Genomic DNA, 23,811 nt, shown 5'->3' with positions numbered 1-23,811 from the left:
TGAAACATTAAACCATTTGCTTGAACACATGACAGTAATATACAGTAGTCAATTCTGAAGCTGAATTGGAATTAGTGTTTTTTTCCTTTTTCCTTGCAGTGGGAACTGTTTATACCTCTGCTTCTTAAATTTGGGAGCAGGGAACCTGGGAGTTTGTGGTTATAGTGTTAGAATCCACACACCACCATTATTATGTTAAACATGATTTGAACAGGAAATTTGGAGAAAAAGATGGTTTGTAATACCAACGGTGCAGTAAATAGCCAAAGTATTGTATATATTTAAAGAAGTTGTATATATTTGCTTATAGTTTCATTTTTTTTAACCTTTTAAAAGTTTCCCAACTGTAAAAAGTCTAGATGAATCATTCCATTTATTAATCCAAAACTAATTTGGGTCACACTGAACCATCATTGTCTGACTTAATCGTTCTGGGATTCGTGTGTGTGTGTGTGTGTGTGTGTGTGTGTGTGTGTGTGTGTGTGTGTGTGTGTGTGTGTGTGTGTGTGTGTGTGTGTGTGTGTGTGTGTGTGTGTGTGTGTGTGGTGTGTGTGGTGTGTGTGTGTGTGTGTCAGGTTTTCAGCACATACACCAACGATGATTACGATCGCAGGAATGAAGAAGTCGACCCCGTATCCGCATCAGCCGAGTACGAGCTGGAGAAGAGGGTGGAGAAAATGGACGTGTTCCCAGTGGAAATTCAGAAAGGTAACATCTAAATGACAAAAACACATCGTTACTTGGCGAGTGACAGACTGTGCTTGGTTTTGTCACTAAGGCATGTTTCGGGTATCATGGGAAATGAGTTTTATCAGGTCCGTAGAAATAACCTTCTTTAAAAATAGCTGATAATCTGGAATTGCAATCCCGACTAAACCTAAGTGAAAAATAAAAATAAAGTAAGCCCCATTTCTTTTCCAATCTCTAGTCAAAATGAGATTTCACTTGGAATCATTGTTATGAGATGGATATTTCCATCATCTTTTAGATCTTGCCACCATTTTTACCATTTTTTGTCTGCACATATTGGCTCATTGTTTGTATCGTGAATCATTTCCATTCTATGAATTGTTCTCCTTAGTTTACTGAAACATATTTATGCCCAGAACTGCATTCTTCTTTAGTGTCGATATCCTGTGAATATTGGTTTGTTGGAACAGGAGATGAAGGTCTGGGGATCAGTATAATAGGAATGGGTGTAGGAGCCGATCAAGGTCTGGAGAAACTCGGCATCTTCGTCAAAACCATCACAGAGAATGGAGCGGCTCAGCGTGATGGCCGGTATCTAAGCCAAATCTGAAGAAATTTCTATGCCACAATGCTAATAACAAACTTTTTACGTAAATATTGTGTGCTACTTTCTACTAGCTGCTGATTCATTTCAGTTGTGCAGCTTTTAGTTTCTTGAACATTTTGAGCTGAAACGAATTGTAACGATTCGGTTATTTGGATGTTGTGTTTTTGCAAAAAAAGTATTCAAGTCAACGATCAGATCGTGGAGGTGGACGGGATCAGTCTCGTAGGAGTCACCCAACTATTCGCTGCCACTGTTTTGAAGAACACCAGAGGACTCGTGAAGTAAGAACACACATGTAAACATGACCGAGTTTACTCTTTTACTTTTACTTAAGGAATCCAGATCAGTTTATCAGCAGAATGTGAAAACTTTATTATTCTGTAGTGCCTTCTTAGTGTGACCACTTCACTGTAGTTACTGGATCTAGTGGTCATAGATCGTAGGGCATGTTTGTGTTTGAACAGTGATAGTGCACCGGTTAATGATTTATTATACTAGCGGCTTATCTGTTCCACGTCCCTTTACTGCTACCAGGAAAGGGGACATAGACCTTAGAGTATGTCAGGATTTTATAGCTAGTCTAGTTAAGATATTAAAATATAACTAAAATAAGAGGTTTTCCCAGCAGTAAAACTCAAAACTTGAATTGGTTTTGTCATTTTTATTTTTCCACAACACACATATGACCAAATTCTGTGATCTGTGCATGCGTTTTCAATTTAAAACATACATACGATACGTGCACTCCGTGTCCAAACGCAGGTTTCTGATTGGCCGAGAAAAGCCAGGTGTTGAGAGTGAAGTTGCACGATTAATCAGTGAAACACTGGAGCAAGAAAAGACCACACCAAGACAAGATGATGACGCCACTGTCCAGGAGGCAGAGAATGGAGACAAGGTCCCCCAGCCTCGAGAATCGGAGGCTGAAGAGCAGCCAGCTCACATCCCTCAGGAACATGATCACATCAAGCAAGAACACCAGCAACTAGCAGGAGAAACGACCAAGAGCATTGTGGAGGAGGTAAGAGAGAGATGGTAGAGATTAAGTGGGCAAGAGGCAATGCTATACATCCTGGGATTTTAAAGTGAGTGTGTGTTTGATGAAAGTTTACTTCTGTTTATTTATTTTGATCAGTGTCTGATTACTCTGTATTGTTTGGTGATGTAATACAGGGTGGAGAGTGTCGAGTGGAAGAAAAGGAGGAGGAGAAAGACAATGACCCGTCACTTGATTTGGCTCAGGAAGTATTTGCACACCTGAAGAATCAAGGCATTGTTATTCCTGAGGACATGAATCATAGTGAGCTGGACCAAACATTTATAGAGGTATGATGCAGGGAAAGTGTATAATTAGATGCTGAGTGGTTATTCGTCAGTATCATGTATCTCGACCATATCATGATCAGTGCATAAAATAATAAATATATCTGCAGTTCCTACTTTGATCAATGACTTCTACCTAATCAGTTTTATTTGTGCATTTTTGCACTATGCTAATCTGGTAGACATTCTCTTCCATTTCTTGTTAGCAATGTTTACTGTGTGGCTTCAGTTCACAGGAAACATGTTTTGGCTAAACATGAAGTGCTAGGAAAATTGTGCCCATTATATTTGAACAAATTTATTGCCATTGATTGGCTTGGTGGTTTGCCTCTGGAGTTGCGTGTGATATTGTGTGTGTGGAGTTTGCATGTTCTCCTTATGCTTTGGAGTTTCGTCTGGGCTCTCCAGTTTCCACTGAAGACATGGATCTGCTCCAAGGGAAAACAGGGATGGATGGATGTTTGGATAAATGGATGGATGTTTGGACGGATGGACGAACAGATGGATGGACAGACGGACAGATGGATGGACAGACAGACAGATGTTTGGACGGACAGACAGACAGATGTTTGGACGGACAGACAGTCAGACTGACAAATGGACGGACGGACGGACAGACAGATGGACGGACAGACAGACAGATGGACGGACGGACGGACAGACAGACCGACAAATGGACGGACGGACGGACAGACAGACAGGCAGATGGACAGACAGACAGACAAACAGAGATGAATGGATGGATTAATGGATGGATGAATGGAAGGTTGGCATGGGTACTAAATGAATATATCCTAGAATGTAATCACAATGATTGACTTCCAGTATAAGCTTTCTCAAACACTAATCTTAATCTGTTTTTCTCACAGCTCCAAATGAAGCACAACAAAACTCGAGCAGAGCTAAAGCAGATGAAGGAAAAGGTAAGCAGAAGCTCTTCCATGCCCTCAGTGTCCATCTATAACTTCAAATCAGTGTGTCTCTACGTATTTCTCTAGCTGCGAGTGTGTGAAGCAGAACGCTTAGCCTGGGAGGTTCGAGGTGCATCTCTTGAGAAAAGTGTGAACGAGAGCAGAGAGAGGATAGAGAAGTTGGAGAAATACTGGCTCGATGCTCAGGCTCTCTGCAAGACCATCAATCAGCGGCTCAGCGAGGCCCAGAGTCAGCACGAGGCACTGCAGGTCAAATACGACAAAACCAACACACTTTTACAAGAGCACAAGGATCGGTAAGACCTGAAGCACTACTGTACATACACTTAAGTCCAAATATATAATGAATGGCTGTAGTGTATGAATATGTCAAGTGTTTATTATTATCTAGATTTTTCATGCTCTCTAATGGCTTGTATATAGTATTGTATACTGCTTATACAATAAAATGCAATGACGATAAATTACTACTTAAAATAAAATTGTGTAATCAGCAAATGTTTTTATTTAGCAACATTAGCCAAGCTAGCCATCTAACTAAACACAACGATGCACTAACATTGGCTGTACTTAATATGATAATAAGATAATGAACTTCTATCTTATTATAACCATTTTACCTTTCTAGCTAGCCATGTTTGCTAACTAGCTAGTTAATTATAGGCTTACCAACCTAGAATTACAACCAAGATTTCAGACCCAGGTAGCAAATGTGCCCTGCTTCTGTTTTGTTGGTTATGTTGGTGTCAATAAGTAGATTTTAAATGTAATTCTAAGTCAAATAGCTGGATAAGCATTTGCTTGTTGCTTGTGATGTCAAATGTGATCTCACAACCAGAATTACATACAGTAGGATCTCTGTGGACAAGGTGGATTTAAAGTAGGCCCAAAAAACAAAATGACAATGGGTCAACACTGATAAGGTGGCCATGGTATCTATTGGCCATTGTGGTCTTTTGGCTAAACAAACAATATTATTTTGGGTTAGTACTTGTACACAAATTAAATGTATTTCTTGAGTATAACTACTGTATTATATAATGAGTGGTCAAGGTTGCTAGCAATCAAATAAAAAATTAGGCTTATGTATTCGGTTAATCAGCAGCTGGTGTTGCTAATAAGCTAGCTATTAGTGAAAACCCACAAGCTAATTATGTCGCTTTGTAGAAGCCAACATTCTGTTTTCCTATTTGAGCTTAGACAATAATTTTATCAAGAGTAAGTCCTCCTAGGGCTTTCGAGCCACATGCACCAAATTCGGATATGTTGTAGACCCTGGTCTGAATTTTTACGCTATTACTTTTCTAAGTGATCCAAGTACTGGTACTTCCGGTACCGGGTCTCAAAGTGGCCTTTTTTCCCATAGACTCTAATTATAAAGTTTGGAGGTTTATAACTCTGCAAGCTTTTGAACTACCTCAAAATCAAAAAACTTTTTACAACATGGTCATGTGACACATCAAAACACTCAGAACAATAAGGGGAACTTCACGTGTATTCTGATGACGTCACGTGAAAATTAAAAATGAGCAAAACATGGACTTGTGACATATCAAAACACTGAGCACAATGAGGAGAACTTCAAGAGTATTCGATGACATCACATGCTTGTCTCCACTTACCTCCAAATGTTTTGGCACCCTAACTTTCTGTCTACTTGCTTCCAAGAGTAACACTGACCCTTATGTCCACTCGCCTCCAAAAAGCACCGGCCTTTGCGAATACTTGCATCGTCAAAGCCAACATCAAAGTTTGTTGTGACGAACTTTACAAATCTAGTTAGCATTCTGTTTTTCTAACACTAACTTACTTACCTTATGTTAGCAAAATTAACATTTTTTTGATAGAATTCCTGTATTTGCATAGAGCATTTCTTTTAAAGTGGCTTTTCTTCTCATGATGCTAAAAGTCTCAAGATATTTCTTGCATGCTAGTGGTATCTGTTATTTTTGTATCAGTGAGATTTAAAGCGAAGCTCCGTTTGCTTCTTTGAGTTTACTTGCCTTTTTGAGCTGAAGAGGCCTTTGGGTAACTTTAAAAATCTAAAAGAACAGAAAAGTCATTGAACAATTGATGGATTTGAGTGCAAGTGAGTTTGATTGTGCTCCATTTGCAGGGAAGCTGAGTTTATAAAGAGAGAGGACGATCTGAAGAGACGTCTAGAGGACAGAGAGAGGGATTATAAGAAGACTCTGAGAAGGCTTCATGAACAGGTAAATTTGTCATTAGTGGGAAAGTCTATAGTACACCGCTATTTCTTTATGCTGAAAGAATGGAAATTGAATTATAGGACATTTTCAAATCAGTATAAAGAAGTGAATTATTTTCTTTATACTGGGCACGCGTTCCATTTTTTTGGCCTCTGGGGAAAAGAGTTTAAAATAATTGTGTAAAATGTGTGACTTCCTATCACTATTGTTGTTATTGTAAGTGTTTGGTTGTTTGAGACTGTATTCCATAATGTTGCTGTAATCTCAAAGCTGATTAGTTGTTAATTAGCGATTAATTCTAGTATTAATTAATTTTTTTTTAGAAGCAGATCTGTCTATCCATGATGACAGTGATTGGGTTTATCCACTCATTCTAATACGTTAGCATTTCTGCCACAGGAAAGGAAGGAGGAAGTTTTGATTTGTTTGACAGTAGGCGGTGAAAGCATTGACTTTTCAGGTTGTCCGCTCACACGTACATCTAAGTTTGTTATTCGATAGGTTGATTACTGGTGGAATTTATCGTTGTACCTAACCGATGAATTGATTCGAACAGGGTCAAGGTCACAGTGAGGTCAAATGCCTCACACCGTTTTCCTCAATACTTGCTGTTTGAAGTACATTTTGAGGGAATATCAGGTGTACAAATTTTGGCATCCTGGTGGAGGAAGCGCCCTGTTGGCACCATTGGCTTCTAGTTTCACTTATTAAGTTCAAAAGAAAGGGAAAAAGAGATAGCTGGTAAGATAGTGACTGTTTATAAAGCATCCATATGCTGTTATGGACAAAAAGCATGATGTTGTTTATTAATAAATAACTCTTTGATATATTTACATATTTTTCCTCTCTCTTGGTCCTCAGATTGCTGTATTGGAAGGTCGATTGAGTTCAGATCAGCCTGAGGAGTCATGTAGTCCTGCAGTAGACAGCCAGCCGAGCAGTCCCACCTCGGGATCCTCAGATAGGAACGAACAAGCTTCAGACTACCTCGTTCACGGTAGCACAGACCCGTGTTGTTTTTGACTGGATTTGACATTTACAGTATATGGTTTTTGGTGAAGTACTCTAAAATATTGCTTTGTGCTCTCAGCATTGCAATGGATCACAGCATTGCTCCTAGATTGCAATGCAAATAACAACTCATGTCACAGTAATAAGTAGAATTATAATCATAATTTAACTCCTCATTCTTCAGATGCAGACTTGGGAGAGGCGATACCCCGTACGGATCGTCTAGACTGCAGCGCTTACAGAGCCAAAGCGAAGCTTACACAAGGAGTCCAGCGCAAAAGGCCTTCTAGAAACAAACTCCGAGAGTCCGCTAAGAGCACCCAGTCCTCCGTTCAGCCACAGGTGAGCACCAAGATATCGCTGACCATGTTGATGACCTGCTTATCACTTGTGTTTGGGTTAGACTGGATTAATATGAGCATGCAATAACAAAATGTGTTTGTATATTGTACTTAACACTACATTATATTGTGTTATAGTATTTTGACTGTTATATTATTCGAGACTGTAATAATGTCCATACTGTTATATAGTATTTTGATTATATTGTAGGACAATAATATTCTAGTATGTTATAGCAAGTATATTACAATATTATAGTATTTTGACTGTTGGAATAATCAAATATTGTAGAATAATAGTTACATTATAACATTATATACATAGCATATCATTGTTGTATATTATTGTTTTATTGTATTTGTACTGTTTTCTACTATATTGTATTGTATTATAGTATTTTGACAGTTTGATTGTTGCATATTATATCGTTTGCCTCTTTATATTTGTTATAACACTTTTTTAGAAGTATTTTGACTGGCACAGTAGTGTATATTTTCTTTCTTGCCATTTATAATATGATCTCAATCCTTTAATTCCATGATTATTTAAAATATATCAGCTGTTAAAATTCCTTCTTTCTTTCTTTCCACAGCAAGAAGAGCATAAAAGCGATAATAGTACAGAAACTAACCAGAGACAGTCCTACTTGGAGAGCCTTTCCATACCTGTGCCCACTGCAAAGCCGGGATACAAGCAGAGGAGCGAGTCTCAAGGCAGGATGAGGTCTGGAGAAGAAGGAGGAGGTGATTTGTCCAGCTCTCCCTCCCTTCAGGGCCTTATGCCTCGTGGAGAAGGCAGCACAAGGTCTAGCCTGTCTCCTCCTAAAGACTTGTCTGCACCTCACTCTCCCACATCCAGCCAGTCATCTTCTGGCCTGCTCCACAACCTTCGTAACAGGAGGTACAAGAAGAAGGAGAGCAGCCAGAGCAGGAAGAACAAAGGTGCAGCATTAAATATTCATTTCTAAACATCTCTTATCTCATCTTCAACGTAATACAAAGATCACTTGTATTATAAAACAACTGACCAATCAGAATTGAGAATTCAGCAGCATTGTGGGATAAGCTAAATAATCCAGTTTAACCCAAATGAGAGTTAAGAGAACACTGTTTAATAAATAAATACTTTCTCACAGATGACGAGAGTGACAGCTCCACAACAAGGATGTCCAAGAAAAGATTTCCAGATTTTGGGTAACACCCAATTTCTCTGAAATACCATATATTGAAAGACTTGGTACATCTTCATTGTATTAACTGATTCGAGTTGTTTTTCACCAGCGGTCTGCGCAAATCCGGCGGGAAAGGGCGCAAGCAAGAGAAGGGGGTGCAGCGTGGTTCAGTAGGGAGCAGGTAGATTTATAGTTCTCTCTAGATCATCTGAAAACTGCTGCTTCTCTGTGTAAGTCTTATTTACTGTAGTGAATTCTCTTTATTTGCACTGTCTAAACGCAGGAGCTCAAGAGAGCTTGTGGACGATTCCAGCGGAAACGCTTCTCCCTCTGACTCCGTATCCTCCATCCCATCCTGCATGCCTTTCTCCTGGTTCGGAGACAGGGAGAGATCTCGAGACCGGGAACGAGAGAAAGAGCAGTCGCTGTCTAGCTGTAGTCTCCCCCACAGTCCTACAGAGGGACACGCTGGGGACGGAACGGAACGAAGAAATAAGGTGAGAACTTTACATGGGTACAAGCGCACAAAAACACCTGCAACATCACAGTGCTGGTGAGTTCTGGATTCTTCAGAAGTTTTCTATAACAGCGGCTGTGACAGTAGAGCAATTCAGTTTACAGATTTAGATTAGACACAGTCAGTGTTTTCAATAGCTTGCAGGACAGATGTTGCAGGACATCATATCACACATCACAGGAACCTCTCATGCATTTCTTTAAACCGTCAGTCAGGGGCGGTTCTAGGATTTCATCTTTAGGGGGTTTTAGCCCTCAGTGCGAATTTAAAACAAGAAGAGTTTTATATCATACTGTATATTATATGACTACATAGTAAGCCAAACGTTTTGGTATTATTTAAAAAGGCAAAAGTGGACACCAAAATTTTATGCATGATGTAATGATGCCAGTCTTGAATCAAATCAGTTCATGTATGTGTGCATCCTCTACGGACAGTGTGTCCAATTAATGAAGACATTTTGCGGCTTTCCGCCGATTAATGTTATAGATAAACGCCTCCAGCTCTGACTGCGCGTGCACGCTGCGCATACTGTGCTTCTCCTTTCAAATAACGCAGACAGCTGATGACGCACTTTTGAAAGACTACAACGTGTGCGCGTAAAAGCAAAGTAAAAAAATTCTCTCTTGGATCAAACTGCTAAATAATTTTCTTTCCCATCGACGACCTGCATTTTTAAGTAATTTTTTTTTTTAAAGTAAAAATTATACTTAAAGTTTTAAGGTGGCTGAGATCACAGACAGGGGGGCTGGAGACACCCTAAAAAGGTCTTGAACCGCCCCTGTCGTCAGTCCTCTTATTCTCGCTAGTTTTTAGATTGTTATCCACATAGCTTCACAAATTAGCTTATGTTCAGCGACCTGAGGATTTTGGAGTAAACAGTATATCCAGTAAGACTCGAGGCTTTTGATTTATGTTAAATCTGTTTCTTTGAAACTGAGCATCTCATCATGCATCTCTCACCTCTCACACACCTTAGATTCGGTACGGTAAGAAGTCATTTTCAGCATAGACCCTAGCCAACTACCATGTCTCTAATATGCTCTAGAACAAGTGAAGAAGAGCCAGTGTGATATGTGAAGTAGCCCTAGTCACACAACTCGGCTACGTCTAGTCACTGATAGATGTCTTTGTTCTTGAAGCGCTCAAAGTGGTCATGTGACTGATGGAGGTTTACACAAATGTTGTGAATGTGCAGCAGGTGGTACAGATTTTAACAATTAGGCTTAGTAGTAATATAGCATAACACACTAATATAGAATGTTTACAGATCCTCTGAGGTGACTAGATGGTTATTTCTAAATATCTCCTTATACAAGGTAATGATATTCCAAAATCTTCTGGCCATGATGTGTGTAATATGAGCTCAGGAATCAGTATTCAGTACGTAGGAGCGTCATACGTAAAACATGACACCTAGTTATGGCAAATATTTAAGAGTTGTTCTAATAGCATATTTAGAGTACAGTAAATGTTACAACCCGTGTGATTCCGTGTAACGTTGCTGCTTATCTCCATGATTAGGATCCAGTAGTCAAATTCAGATTTCAGTACTTGGATTAAGTACTTCATGGCCATGAGGAAGATGTTAAACGTTGTTTAAAATTTGTGACCTTAGTATAATAATTTATAGCCACAGCTTATTAAATAATCACCTCAGTAGCTCTATATGCTATGTATAGTCATTCGTTTTGCATTGTCTAAACTGTCTATTATTAAAGCAATGTACTGTAGATACACTCACTGTCCACTGTATTGGGGACACTCAACAAAACTGTCCAAATTTTGGTGAGCCTGTTCCCCACGGTAAGCTCAGTTATTTTAGTGTTCCACTCATATCAGGAGTGCATGTTTGTTTGTTTTGATATACCATAGCCTTTCTGTTATCTTGTCTGTTTCTGTTATCTGGTCTGGCCATTCTCAAGGTGTTTCCACCTGCTGCTCACTGGATGTTTCATTTTTGTTTTGTCCTGGCTGCTGCAGAGCTTCGATTTGAACGCCAGCAGTCCTCGCTCTGCCTTGGCATCTTTATTGAGTGAACCTCGTACTCGAGGACACTCCCAGAAGCTCGTCTTCTCTTCCTGCGAGGTGAGCGAGAGGTCCAGATCTGACCCTCTCAACCCAGCCTCAATGCTAGTCTATATCTGTATCTATATATTTATATATTTATATTCAGTTCTTCAATAGCTCTAAATACCAAGCACTGACCCAGACACGTAATCCTTCATGACATGACTAGGTTGAGTGTTTAGTTTATACAATCTCGATTTGTTAGTAAGGCTTGCTGTATTATGATAAAGTTCATGAGTGTCGTGTGGAAAATCTGTTCACGACTCTGGAATGGCTTGATTAAGGCGTTTAGGCACAGGATTTAAATTTATACAAGAGCAAGTCTGCCTATGTAACCTATAAACACTGCAGATTTTAGTCCAGACTTCAAGGGCAAGTCTCTAGGTACTGTACAAATCTCATTGGTTATGATGTTACTTTTCATCTAAGACTTTGAGGGATTAGTATTTAGAACGTTGATTATGACCCACTGCTTCACCAACGCAGAAAGGTGTAAAGTACAGAAAGGAGTGTTCAGATCTTCTTTATATCACTCTATCTGCTCTCTCGCTCTTGCTCGTGCTTTCTATGGCCTCATTCCTGAATGTGCTCTAGATTCAACTTGTCCCAATAACTTTTTTTTATGGAACTGCAGTAACATGATTGCAGTATGTACACAGTTCACAGTTAACTGAGCTTTGCAGATCTACCCTGACATTACATGCCAAATGAAGCTTTATACTCTGTATGCTATGTTTAGCTGCAAGCTACAGATTCTCGGAAATGAGATCAGTCACACAAGCCTTAGATTATTGATCGATTTTAACCATCTGATTCAAGAAGTCTATATACTGTGTATATTCCTGCGTTTTCTCTGTAAATCATTTCACTCAACAATACTGTTAACTTTCTCCCACAGAAATGATTTGTTTCTCTTTATATTCAGCTGTGTGTTGTCAATACTGATGGAAGTAAATGTTATATCGTATATTATGGATGTAATTGAATATGAGCACATTATTAGGAATGAAAAGATATGTTTTAAACACACGTAAGATAATGTTCCTGCGTCTGAGAAAAATCATGCTTAACATGAATGTGATTCGCTGCACAACGTACATTCAGCAAACTGCCTGATAAGGGTTTCCGATCGCTCGATTAGGATAATAGTTTTGTTTTTAGTTTAAAGTTTGTTTTTGTTTATATAGGACCAAACAATTTTGTTAAAGTATTGCCAGCAGGCCAAAAAACGAACAACTGCTGAACTGTTGAACCGATTGAACCGATTACACACAATATTAACAATGCCGCCTTCTGCTTTAAATCTACATGCATGAATTACCACATTAAATGCTAATGGACCAAAAATGGAAGTTTCTCCAGAAGATACTGTATGTTTCCAATAAACATAATTAAACAGAATTTGAGTAAAACTGCATAAGCGGTTATAAATACCATGTAATACTGTGTAAGTGTCTCTGCTCAGAGTGAGAGAAATGTGTCTTATAGCCAATAGGATTAAAGGTTGTTGGTGTTCTGATTAAACATTCAATTAACATTAATATGTACATATTATATTGCTGGTTCACTAGGCCATGGACTAAGCATAAATTCAGTCTCAAAAATTACTAAGAAAAGCACCCAGACAGGACATTCTTTTGGAAGAGTTAGGGCTTTAGATGCGTTTTTTTTTTTTGATGCGTTACTTCCTCATACCCTGAGATGGTGGGATCAGTCAAGAATTAGTTCAGAATTAGTGAAAAATCGTGCTAATACTAAGGATTATTCATGTAATGTTTAGGGTTATTAAATGGTATGGTTAAAGATTAGATGGATAAAATACATAATTAACATCACATTATTAAGCCAAATATTACTGATTACGTGTTATAGAATTCATTTGAATGTTGTAGCTTAAAAGAAACTTGTGTGTATGTTAAATATTGTTTATCCAGACCATATGCTAAATTCTTTATGCAAATAAAGATGAATTGTGTATGTATGTGAGTATGAAAAGTTGTGTTTTCTAAATTAACTAAATTCTGAGCACGTGTTCTTTTTCAGACCCTCGATGATGAGCCTGCTCCTGTCACGAGGCAGCACTTGTGGCAGAACCGTCCTCTTTTAGAGTGGACCAATCAGCAGGTGTGCCACTGGTTGATGGGCATGAACATGGACCAGTACATAGCCGAATTCACTGCAAAAGCAGTTGACGGTAAACGTCTGGCTGATTTGGACAGCAGTAAACTCAAGGTGGGAATTCACAGATAATGTTCTCATCATTATAACATGCATGTATAGACAGTGCTTAACTAAAATGCATTCATTTGTAAATCATTTTGTTGTAGGAGTTGGGGGTGTCCAGTCAGAGAGATCGTGCTTCCATTAAAAGGAAGCTGAGGGACATGAAGAAGGCTCAGGAAAAGTTGGAAAAACAGCGAGCAAAGAAGGAGAAGGAGGTCCGACTGAGTGGTGGAGGTAAACCTGCGAATCTTGAATCTGCCTGCTGAATCTGAATATCCAGTAAAAGCCTCCGATCTGGAAAACAGACAATTCCAACAAGATGTCATGCTTGTGTGTGCCTGCCCTGATTGTTACTGGATATAATGGGAATAGGATCACGCTCAATTGGGAGTAACTTAGATTCTTCTAGCAAATTCTTTCAGTTCCTCTAAATAGGTCAAGGTATTTTTTACAATATTTAATCATAATTTTATATCTTAGGATTTGATCCGTCAGCTCCAGACGCAACACTCAAGGTGTCTTAATTACACTACTGCTGTTTTTATTGTTCTTGTGTTCCACCTAATTGTTAACGTTTATACTGTCTGAGCAGAAATTTAGTCTCTCTCCTGATCCATATTTGAGGATACCCCGACCATACCTGATCATATACACTGATTTGTGAAATGACGCATCTCCTTGGGTCAACAAAGGTGAGACAAATTAAATTTCAGCAAATCACAAACCTCAATATATGACATTACCATTATCTCTTGAGCTCACTCATTTGACTCGTCGCTATGCTTAGCATAACATGACATAAATACACGATATAATAATAGCAAACCACAAACCAAGCTTGCAAAAAACTACGCACTGATAGGTTAGCTAACATTAAAACAAAGCTCTATATCAAACTTAGCTAAGAAGCCGATTATTATTATTGAGTAATCAAAACCAGGAGCTGTGTTTGCCTGCGAGAAAGCTAACTATAGGTAAATTATTCTATTGCATATTTAAAACCACTAGTCACATTTGTTCAAAGCTTTGTTGTATCTACAGTACTTACTAAAGAAAATTTTTTAGCACATGCATGTTGAATAATATTGGGCCTAAAATTGAGCCCTGGGGAACCCCACATGCTTATCAAAGGCTAAACAATTATGATGATGTCATATCATATGAAATTTGTGGTTGGCTGATCAAAGTAACCTAAAGTCTTCCCTTGAGCCAGTGATGAGAGATGTAAACAAATTCTGGAGTGGCAGGTCCTATTTATTCACACTGGAGGGCAGCAGTGAGGTGACCGAGGCGACTTGGGTGGGTCTTAATGTCCATAACCGGCTTATATTGAATCCAGTGTCCGATGAATTCTTTGTGAAAGCTAGAGCACACCCTGCACTTTAGCTTAATCTCAAACCTTAATCTGTAGCAAGTGAATGTCAGCATTACCAAGCACACACACAGAGTGCTTTGCTGAGCAAACCCACTGAATGGAAATTGAGTGCACTTTTTACGTGTACACAACACCTTCCCTACTGTACACTTTGTCTTTTTACTTTTTTAAAAATTAAAAAAAAAATCTGCTATTTTTATTGTCTGCTGTACATAATGAGGCAACGCTCTGGGTGGAATTGTGTCAGAACGTGAGATCTCTGCTGTCTTTTATGCCACAGATGGTTTTAAATGTGTAACAATAAATAAAAAGTATTTTACATGAACTGCAAATCTGTTTTATTTCTCTTCATTTTTTCACACTAAAATCTTTCAATGCTGCATTTATTTATTTATTTTAAAATTCATTGTGAAGGATTAAAAAAGGGTTAAGTGTGATGTAAATTATGGGACATTTCTGAAAACTATGCAAGGGAAAATTAAGAAAATAAAGAAAATACCCTAAGAAAGCACTATGTCTACGCTTTTATAGAATACACTGTTATATAACTAATTTTAAGAAAAGTAATTTAAGTAAAATTCAGGACAATATCCTGGATAAATCCCTGAATCACAAAACAAAAAATACAAAGCTTTGTAAAAGAATTATACGTTGTCAGAGAAAAAACTTTATTTTGTTTCATTAAACAATGATGTGTTTGCACAAGATTCAGGAGTTGTGTTGTTTTTAAATGTGAAATGTTTTTTTGTGTGTTTTCTCCTTCGATCTTCCATTTCTTTCTGAATAATACTCACTGGTTATTTTGGTACGTGTTTTGTAACCAGTAAAAAAAAAATTAAATATCTTTGTCAACCTCCGTAAATGCATAATACTTTTATATATATATATATATATATAAAAAAGGTGCCAGATTGGATTAACCAATTTAAGTCCTTGTATGTTTACAGCAAACCCTGAAATGTCGACCTGTGTGAATGAATAAAAAACTATTACAGACATCAATGTGAAACTGAAATCAGTACCAATCTTCACAATTTATAATAATAATAATTAAAAAAAACTATCTTACAAAACAAGCATTAAGAAGTAAATAACGGCTTAAGAAAAAAAAATAAAAGAATATTTACATTCACCCGAATGGTTCTGAGTAAAACTCAAGCGGTTTACGAAAAAAAAAAAAGAAATAAAAGAACGAACTTTAGAAATTGAGTTGATCGAAATCTAGCCAAAAAGGCATAAAGAATCTTTGGCTTGTTTGCGAGAACCAGAGAATACGTTCTCTGAACACAATGAGCATATATACACAACTAGGCATGTGCCAATATTTAATTTCTTAACTTTTAAACCGATAATCACGGTTTACTATATTACCAGAACATTCTATTAAAAATTATTTATCACTAGAAATCCACAACTTTCTTTATACTGAAGTATATAAAGGGGTTGAGAATTTGCAGTAGTTTGTTTGAGAGGTTAAAGCTGACAGGACACTGTTGCTAGGCAACAGACTGCTTACAGATCCTGAAAATGAGACTAAAGTTTACCTAACTAGCATGACTCTTGTTTAGACACTATGTGAAGGTAGAAGGACAGTGAAAAAGTTCCCAAATTACGGAGAATATCAACATTTACCTCAGATGTGTTGATAGATTAAGTAAGAAATGCTTCAGCGCTATAAAAATTGCAGTCTAAATACATGTAGCGGTGATCGCTAACAGCAGCTGTGGAGCCTGTGCGTTTTGGTAGACAGCTAAGGGTTACATCATATATTTATAAATGATATAAGCTCCGATTTGAGATCTTAAATATGATAGAAACAAGCTCATGTCTGACTCAAACCTACATTCAGTGCTTGTTATTTCGATGTCGATGTGTGTGCTGAAACTATTGGCACATGCCTTATATGTAACAGTGAAGATCCTTGAAGCATTGAAAAGTCCAAAATGATCCGTCTCTCTTTTCTTATCTCGTTTATCAGTTTCATTAAGTGGTTCTGAAGTAGTCCCTTAACACATATACAGGTTTTGTTTTTACAAGTTGTTTGTCATTTCATCATATGTACAATCAGAAGTTCAGGGTGTGCAAAAACAAAGCACTCAACATCTCAAAGAAAGTGTCTTTGGATTGTTTTTTTTGTTTTTTTTTCTATTAAAAAGCAGGATATTAATGTGCATTAGCAGCTGATGTAGCATAAGGCTAGGAGTAGCTCTCATTCTCGTTCCAAGATGTCATCCACTGTTTCTTTTCCCCCGAAGCAGGCTGCTCTTTCCCGAGTGGATGCGTGCGCTCTTCCTTCTTAATCCTCACGGCGCTGTAACTTGGCACGCTGTCAGTGTATTTGGAACGTTTGAAAAATCCACACTGAAGGGAATGACAGAGCACATGAATTAGCATTAGCATGAACCAAATGTGGAGTGTTGTTTTTAGATCAATACAAACTGTAAGCGTGCCAGTCAAAGTAGGTGCGATTTTTTCCCCCAACGTTCTGTTCAAAAGAGGCGACAGATAAGTATTTAGCACCAAAAGATCCCGAAAATATACAGTAACATGCACAAGAAAGCAGGAAAGATTTGAGTCTGCAAGGTCCAAGCATCTGCAATCAAGCTGAGCTTAGCTTTAAACATGTTTAAATCTATAAATCACACAATAATGTGTAAAGCTTTATATTAAAAATATGACGCGTCCATGTATGTAACCCCTTTATCCCTTTCGCTAACACCATACATGAAAGGTTTGTGTTGTAAGCAGCATTCTAAGTCATCACTATGCACTGGAAGCTTTAACATGATCATATTATTAAAAAAAATGACTGCAACCATTTCCCCAGATCTAAGCAGTGCAAGATAGCACAATAATCTGGGCTAGCATGAGTTAGCGCAGCCTGCAGTGACTCCCCCATGCCACCGCTGAGCTTGAAGGGTTCTGTAAAGTTCCGTTACCAAAAGAGAGCTGCTCGAACTTTGTTTGTCAATCCCTCTCGCTATGCATCAGAAGTCAGTCTCGCTTTCTCTGGTTCATTTTTTGGCTCGCTTTTGCTGAAGAAGCCACACTAAAAGGAGTAAAGTTGTTTGGTTAGGACCTTTTCCCACTGCACAAAGTACCAAACTTTTAGCACCCAAAGGTGTGTGTTTCGTTTTTTTCATTGGCTACCAAACATTCCAGCTTTCTGATTTTGGTACTTGCACAAGATCCAGGAAAAGTCAAGTTGTTGGTTTTTTTTTAACCTGTGCAAAAGTAACAATTATGTTCATTTTGTGATCATATGAGCCACAACACATGTAGGAGTGCACTGATCCTTCCCTATTCATTTTGTAACTTTGAGTTTAATATGACATGAAGTGCTGTGTTTTGACATCCTGACACTTTGCTTATTTCCTTATCACTGACAATTTTAATTTTTTTGACATATTTGCCATAACATTTAAAGCTAGTAGGCTAAATCAAACAGGCAAATTAGGCAAATAACTATGACTAAAAATATGGACGTCCTGTTTCCACACACACACACACACACACACACACACACACACACACACACACACACACACACACACACACACACATATACATACACACACATAAACACACATACACATATACACACATACATACACACACAAATACACACACACAAATATACGCACATAAACACACATACACACATACATACACACACACACACATACACACACATAAACACACATACACATATACACACATACACATATACACACATACACATATACACACATACACACACACACACACACATATACACACACATACACATATACACACATACACATATACACACACACACACACACACACACACACACACACACACACACACACACACACACACACACAAAAATCTCATAAATTAAATAAGAGCTGATGGTGTTGAAGCTGTTAGAATGAGGTTGTGCCTTGTTTTACCTTCCAGAGCAGGAAGACCAATAAGCCAAGCAGGAGCAGGCCCAGTAATATAGCCACCAGTATGATCCACCAGGGTAAACCTCCATATTGTGCTGCCTTACGTACTGGAAATACAGTCAATCGTACCTAACACACACAGCCACAAATAATGTGTCATAACCTTTCTAAATACACAGTTACCTATACATATAATTCCATCTTTGTCCCAGCTCACCTGAGTATCTTTATTGTTCAGCAGCACATTTTTGGGAGCGTTCTCCAGACTGAGTGACGCTTTCACGATTATGTCAACATAATTCATGTCAGGGTAATCCTGCATGAAAGAACAACAGTGTTACTGGTCAAAGTGGCTCTTTATAATGTTTCAAATGGAATGGCAGAATAAATATTTTAAAATGTAGCCCTAAATCTAAGACACGTTCACAAAAATAGGTGAAATAATAGCTCAAATTTAAAGCTTTTTCCACAGATCTGAAGAAATCAGGCAACGTTTTCACAGTAAAGACGATTTGATACCTGGAGCCCTAATAATATAAATCATTGATCATAAGAGGGATCACATAACTCCTGTGTTAATTTCTTTACACTGGCTTCCGGTGTTATATAGGATAGAATATAAGGTCCTGATCATTGTGTATAAGGCCTTACATCGACAGGCTCCTGACTGCATCAAAGCTATGTTGAGCCCATACAAAACTTCTCGCTCTTTGAGAGCAGATGAGCAAATGTTGTTGACTGTTCCGCAAACACGGTTGTGGAGGAGTGGAGATCGTGCATTCTCCGTGCCAGCTCCTGTGTTATGGAACAGGCTACTACTTAGGGTAGTTTTAATGGACAATTAAAAACTTTCCTTTTTTCTAAGGCTTTTGCTGTATGATTGGTATGTTTTCCCGAGATACTGTGTATGGTATTTTTGTATTTTTATTTTATTGTTAGTATGATGTGTTTTATGATTATACTTTTTATGACTTATATATGATTTTTACTACTGTATGTAAAGCACTTTGGTCCATTGTTATGGTGTTGAAAGTGCTATACAAATAAATTTTGATTGATTGATTGATTGATTGAAAATATATCGTTCTTAACAACACATAATTAATCAAACCCACCTCTAAGAAGGTGCTATTCCACAGACGAGCTCTCAGCGCGATGACGGCGTTGCTGTCCAAGCCCTGAAGAGGACACTTGAGCGTCACACACGAAGCACCTTGATCACACATCTGCAAACGATACAACAAACCGGATTTCAAACAAAACAACAAAAACAGATGATTAGGAGAAAAGATACGAAAAGGGCCAAGAAGTTTTTACCAAGGTTGCAGATTTCCTCTTGTCAGCAAAAAGAGATGAAATAACTCCTTTGTTTTCGGTTTCAGTTCCATTGTTAACTTCACGCTTGCTCCTGGATGATGACGGATCCTGAAATAAAAAGAAAGCGATGGATATTATGTTCAAAAACAATCTTCCTTTGAAAATACAATTAGAGCATCATCAAGCTTCTACGGGTTAAAAAAAGTACCTGTAGAATGAAGTATGTCTTACCGAACTTAACCTAAGGGCGTTGACCTCATCTGGTTTGCAGGCGATATTATCCGTACCCACAGTAGTGATCTTCATCAGGTACAGCAGCCATTTCTTGGTTGCCGTGTTCTTGGGCCACTCGATGTTCAGAAATGCAGTGCCAAACGACTTCAGAGGCTTTCCCAAATTGTTCACCTTTAGAATTGACAAAAAATATCAGAGTTAACCTATTGAGAAAAAAGCTTTTACGCCGACTGCACAATGAAGGAAGCTGTGATAACGTATTCACCCGGAATTCATAGTCGATCTGGCTGCCGATTTCCGCTTCCCTCTTCATAGCGCTTTCTCCTAATACGGCTCCACTGAATTCCAGCTGAGACGGCTTAGCCACCCTGAAATAACAGCATGTAACATCAGTACACGTTTCTGTTCAAATATTAGAAGGAAAAACTCTGAAGGCAGAATGAAGTCTGTTATTATTTTTATTAAGTAGGTGTGTTGCAGACATGTTAATGTCAATCGTTCCCTTTTTGCTTTTACATGCACATTTTAATCTTACGTTAATAATATTTTTCCGTTTTACAAAACTGTGAAGACGTAGTCGAGCGCGTAGTCGAGCACCGGTTTGTGAACGGAGGGTGGAGCCAGGAAACATGAGCAGTAAAGATCTTGACCTGTGTGGGATTGCTCTAACATGTATTCTGTGTTTCAGTGAGCAGTGGAGGGGATAAAGGGGGAGAGACACAAACCAGAGAGAGAGAGAGAGAGAGAGAGAGAGAGAGAGAGAGAGAGATAACAGGAATGTGTGTGTGTGTGTGTGTGTGTGTGTGTGTGTGTGTGTGTGTGTGTGTGTGTGTGTGTGTGTGTGTGTGTGTGTGTGTGTGTGTGTGTGTGTGTGTGTGTGTGTGTGAGCAGGGAGGAAAGCGATCGAAAAAGCAATTAAGTAGTTACAGCGAATAAAGAGCCGATCCACACTTGGCTCCAGTCACAGACCCAAACATAAAGGTTCTGGTATTTTGTAACTCACCCAGAAAGTGACAACAGCAGCTCAATTACAACATTTGCTTTCTTCGTAACTGTCAGTGGTGCCTGGTCGCTCGTCCTACAAAATACACACACGTAAGTTTACACTCAGTAATCTTAAGGGAAAGGAAAATGACACAACGACTGTAAACAGCCATATAACAGAAATGTAGTTCAGTTGTTATATTGGGCCAGAAATGATTTGGTGAAACATTTTTAATAATTCTTCCATCTGTGGTTAATTTATCACTAATTTTTATCCTGTAAAAAAAAAAGTGAAAAACTTGAAAAGACTTGGAAAACTTGATTTTCCTGTCATATTGGTCTAATTAAAAAAAAAACTTAATTTTCTGTCATTTTCTCCACTACATTAAAACAGGTCAAAATTGTCATCCATGGAATTTAATATGATACAAACACAAATGGTGTATGGGCCAAGAAAAAAACAAAACAAATTATTCTTTTAAAAATTAAAGCTCAAGGATATTTTTCACTTGTCACTAGAAATCACGTACGTTTTGAGCTCAAGTGTAACTTCTATTTCATTCATGTCCAAGGAAATCCCAGCAGTGCTCAGTATGATGTAAAATACAACCTATAATATAAAAATAGAAATATAGCGTTAAGGCAGATCGATCACCCCGACTAAACTCCTGAGCTGGCTCTGCGACTTACTTCCGAGTCTTTTTTGAAAGGATTTCCCATTTCACATTCAGCTTTAGACCCGTTCTGATTGGCCACGCACAAAATCTGCTTGTCCTGTGCACAAACAAACACAGAACTAAATATAAGACAGTAAAAAGCAGGGTGCTCATGTGTGCACAAGCAGTAGAGACTCGAGACATCGGACTCACAGCTGCTTTGGTGCGAATTGCGGCGTAAGAGAGGGAGCCGGGGAATGATGCGGTCAGAACGGTCTCGTATGCGTCGTCTCCGTTCTTATTGGTCACCGTGACCTCCAGAGCAATCTCCTTCTGGTGGCTGAGTGAAATGACCGGCACTCCGTTGTTACTGAAAGCATCACAGCGCAAGTTCAGTAGGTTTTATTATGATACAGTTACATCACACTTCTGATTTACAGAATAGAGAATAAATATAAAATGTGATGTACAGAATAAACTACCCTATATTTGAATCTCCCTAAACCTGATTATTTAGGACACTTCCTGAAGTACTGTATGTGAAATGTGAGCTACTGGATACTTGTCTGATGTCTGTTGTACGTTTAATTACAACATACATTCATTATTTAGTTCATATATATTTGCTTACTTGCTTTGGTTGCTTCAGTAGAAAGTGATATATTTACTAAATAATAAATTGTGCCGATGTGGGCCGGAACAAGCCGTTGACTTATATAAGAGAACTCACATTGGCAGTGGGTTGAAGATGTCTTGATTGGGCTCTCGAGAGCAGAATTTATACTGCAGCTGCAAGTTACTCTGACACCTCAGGTCAGTGCCGCAGCCCTCTTTCACAAAATTCACCTGGTACCAAAAAATAATCAATCAAATCTATTAATCCATTAACTTAACAAAAAAAATATATAAATAAGTAAATAAATGCATCATAATAACAACAACAATAATAATCACCATCATGCATTTTAAAGTGTCCTTTACATAATGCCACGAGCATATGAAAGTATTTGCATGTTGTGATATAAAGTGTTTACCTCAGCAAGTGTCGGTTGGCTGGCAGCGATGACGGGACTCAACTGAACGAGGCCAGTTTGTCTCTTCCTGCGTCCTGACTGCTTCACAATCTCCACGTTCACGGCTATGGGCACGGCTCTCAGCTTGTCCTTTAAGTTATCCTTCACAGCAGGACAGCGAAATAGGTTTTCAGCAAAATACAGCATTTTCCCACAAGGTGGTGATAATTCTTACATGCTTTGGACATCTGAGAGAATTTCAGCCTAGACTATAACCTTTTACAGGCATGGCAACAATCAGAAGAGCTGCTCTCTTGTCATATTACAGTACATTTAATCCTCTTAACTGCATAATTGAACTGCTGGCCTTGCAGTAGGCATTCATTACATGTACGTTGTCAACGAACCCAGGACTTAAAGAATTAAGCAACAATGATGTGATTGATAAATATTTTCTATTAGAAATCTTAAAAAAAGGAAAGAAAAATATTCACCATTAACACAGTTGTTATATTTATAATCATCGTATTATAGTTTTGAGCCAATTTGACTGATAACATGAATTAAGTAAAAAACAAGTAATAGATAGACAGACAGACAGACAGACAGACAGACAGACAGGCAGACAGGCAGGCAGACAGATAGACAGACAGACAGGCAGGCAGGCAGACAGACAGGCAGACAGGCAGGCAGGCAGACAGACAGGCAGGCAGGCAGGCAGACAGACAGGCAGGCAGGCAGGCAGGCAGGCAGACAGGCAGGCAGACAGGCAGGCAGACAGGCAGACAGACAGGCAGGCAGGCAGGCAGACAGGCAGGCAGGCAGGCAGGCAGGCAGACAGATAGACAGACAGACAGATAGACAGGCAGGCAGGCAGGCAGACAGACAGATAGACAGGCAGGTGGGAAGACAGACAGACAGGCAGACAAGCAAACAGACAGGCAGACAGGCAGATACATATTTGTGTTTGTTATACCTGAAGTTTGAGTGTTTTTGTTAAGCATTCAGGCACGTTCTGTGTTTTTAGATCCATGACTCCTGTGCTCTCATAGTCCGTGTCGGTGGACGTGGGTGGGGTGAAAATGGCGCGAGACGGAAGTCCCTGCTGCTTCCTCTTTGTTTCCACCTGGATGGAGTATTTGATTTCTGAGTGGACGTTAAAAAAAAAAAAAAAAAAGATGACATTAATAAAGAAAAAAGA

General features: G+C 38.6%; 2 protein-coding genes across 4 annotated transcripts in view; one reads left to right on the top strand and one right to left on the bottom strand.

Moving 5' to 3' along the window:
- ppp1r9alb (protein phosphatase 1 regulatory subunit 9A-like B) overlaps positions 1-15,362 on the top strand; it is a 24,590-nt gene extending 9,228 nt beyond the window's left edge. Inside the window, exons 3-19 of one of the 2 annotated variants that reach the window (XM_027179321.2) lie at positions 576-708; positions 1,161-1,281; positions 1,474-1,578; positions 2,060-2,318; positions 2,471-2,623; positions 3,490-3,543; positions 3,619-3,848; positions 5,669-5,765; positions 6,624-6,759; positions 6,958-7,115; positions 7,708-8,056; positions 8,251-8,308; positions 8,396-8,467; positions 8,570-8,783; positions 10,787-10,891; positions 12,917-13,105; positions 13,201-15,362. In XM_027179321.2, coding sequence (XP_027035122.2) covers positions 576-708; positions 1,161-1,281; positions 1,474-1,578; positions 2,060-2,318; positions 2,471-2,623; positions 3,490-3,543; positions 3,619-3,848; positions 5,669-5,765; positions 6,624-6,759; positions 6,958-7,115; positions 7,708-8,056; positions 8,251-8,308; positions 8,396-8,467; positions 8,570-8,783; positions 10,787-10,891; positions 12,917-13,105; positions 13,201-13,362 — 2,595 coding nt within the window. In that variant the 3' untranslated portion in view covers positions 13,363-15,362. The remainder of the gene's footprint in view (positions 1-575; positions 709-1,160; positions 1,282-1,473; positions 1,579-2,059; positions 2,319-2,470; positions 2,624-3,489; positions 3,544-3,618; positions 3,849-5,668; positions 5,766-6,623; positions 6,760-6,957; positions 7,116-7,707; positions 8,057-8,250; positions 8,309-8,395; positions 8,468-8,569; positions 8,784-10,786; positions 10,892-12,916; positions 13,106-13,200) is intronic. The other variant, XM_027179322.2, reaches the window with a different exon arrangement.
- The window catches only part of itga6b (integrin, alpha 6b), a 27,210-nt gene continuing 18,517 nt past the window's right edge, over positions 15,119-23,811 (bottom strand). Inside the window, exons 12-26 of one of the 2 annotated variants that reach the window (XM_027179324.2) lie at positions 23,587-23,756; positions 22,632-22,772; positions 22,328-22,443; positions 21,811-21,967; positions 21,632-21,715; positions 21,472-21,551; positions 20,961-21,035; positions 20,223-20,325; positions 19,955-20,128; positions 19,724-19,831; positions 19,522-19,632; positions 18,624-18,722; positions 18,410-18,535; positions 17,411-17,520; positions 16,719-16,832 (exon numbers count right to left, since the gene is read on the bottom strand). In XM_027179324.2, coding sequence (XP_027035125.1) covers positions 17,452-17,520; positions 18,410-18,535; positions 18,624-18,722; positions 19,522-19,632; positions 19,724-19,831; positions 19,955-20,128; positions 20,223-20,325; positions 20,961-21,035; positions 21,472-21,551; positions 21,632-21,715; positions 21,811-21,967; positions 22,328-22,443; positions 22,632-22,772; positions 23,587-23,756 — 1,613 coding nt within the window. In that variant the 3' untranslated portion in view covers positions 16,719-16,832; positions 17,411-17,451. Of the gene's footprint in view, positions 16,833-17,410; positions 17,521-18,409; positions 18,536-18,623; positions 18,723-19,521; positions 19,633-19,723; positions 19,832-19,954; positions 20,129-20,222; positions 20,326-20,960; positions 21,036-21,471; positions 21,552-21,631; positions 21,716-21,810; positions 21,968-22,327; positions 22,444-22,631; positions 22,773-23,586; positions 23,757-23,811 lie in introns of both variants that reach the window. The other variant, XM_027179323.2, reaches the window with a different exon arrangement.

This window comes from Tachysurus fulvidraco, chromosome 18, assembly GCF_022655615.1.
Source record: "Tachysurus fulvidraco isolate hzauxx_2018 chromosome 18, HZAU_PFXX_2.0, whole genome shotgun sequence".
NCBI classification, from domain to species: Eukaryota; Metazoa; Chordata; class Actinopteri; order Siluriformes; family Bagridae; genus Tachysurus; species Tachysurus fulvidraco.
The sequence above is the reverse complement of the archived record's forward strand: the minus strand, read 5'-3'. Positions and strand labels throughout refer to the sequence as shown.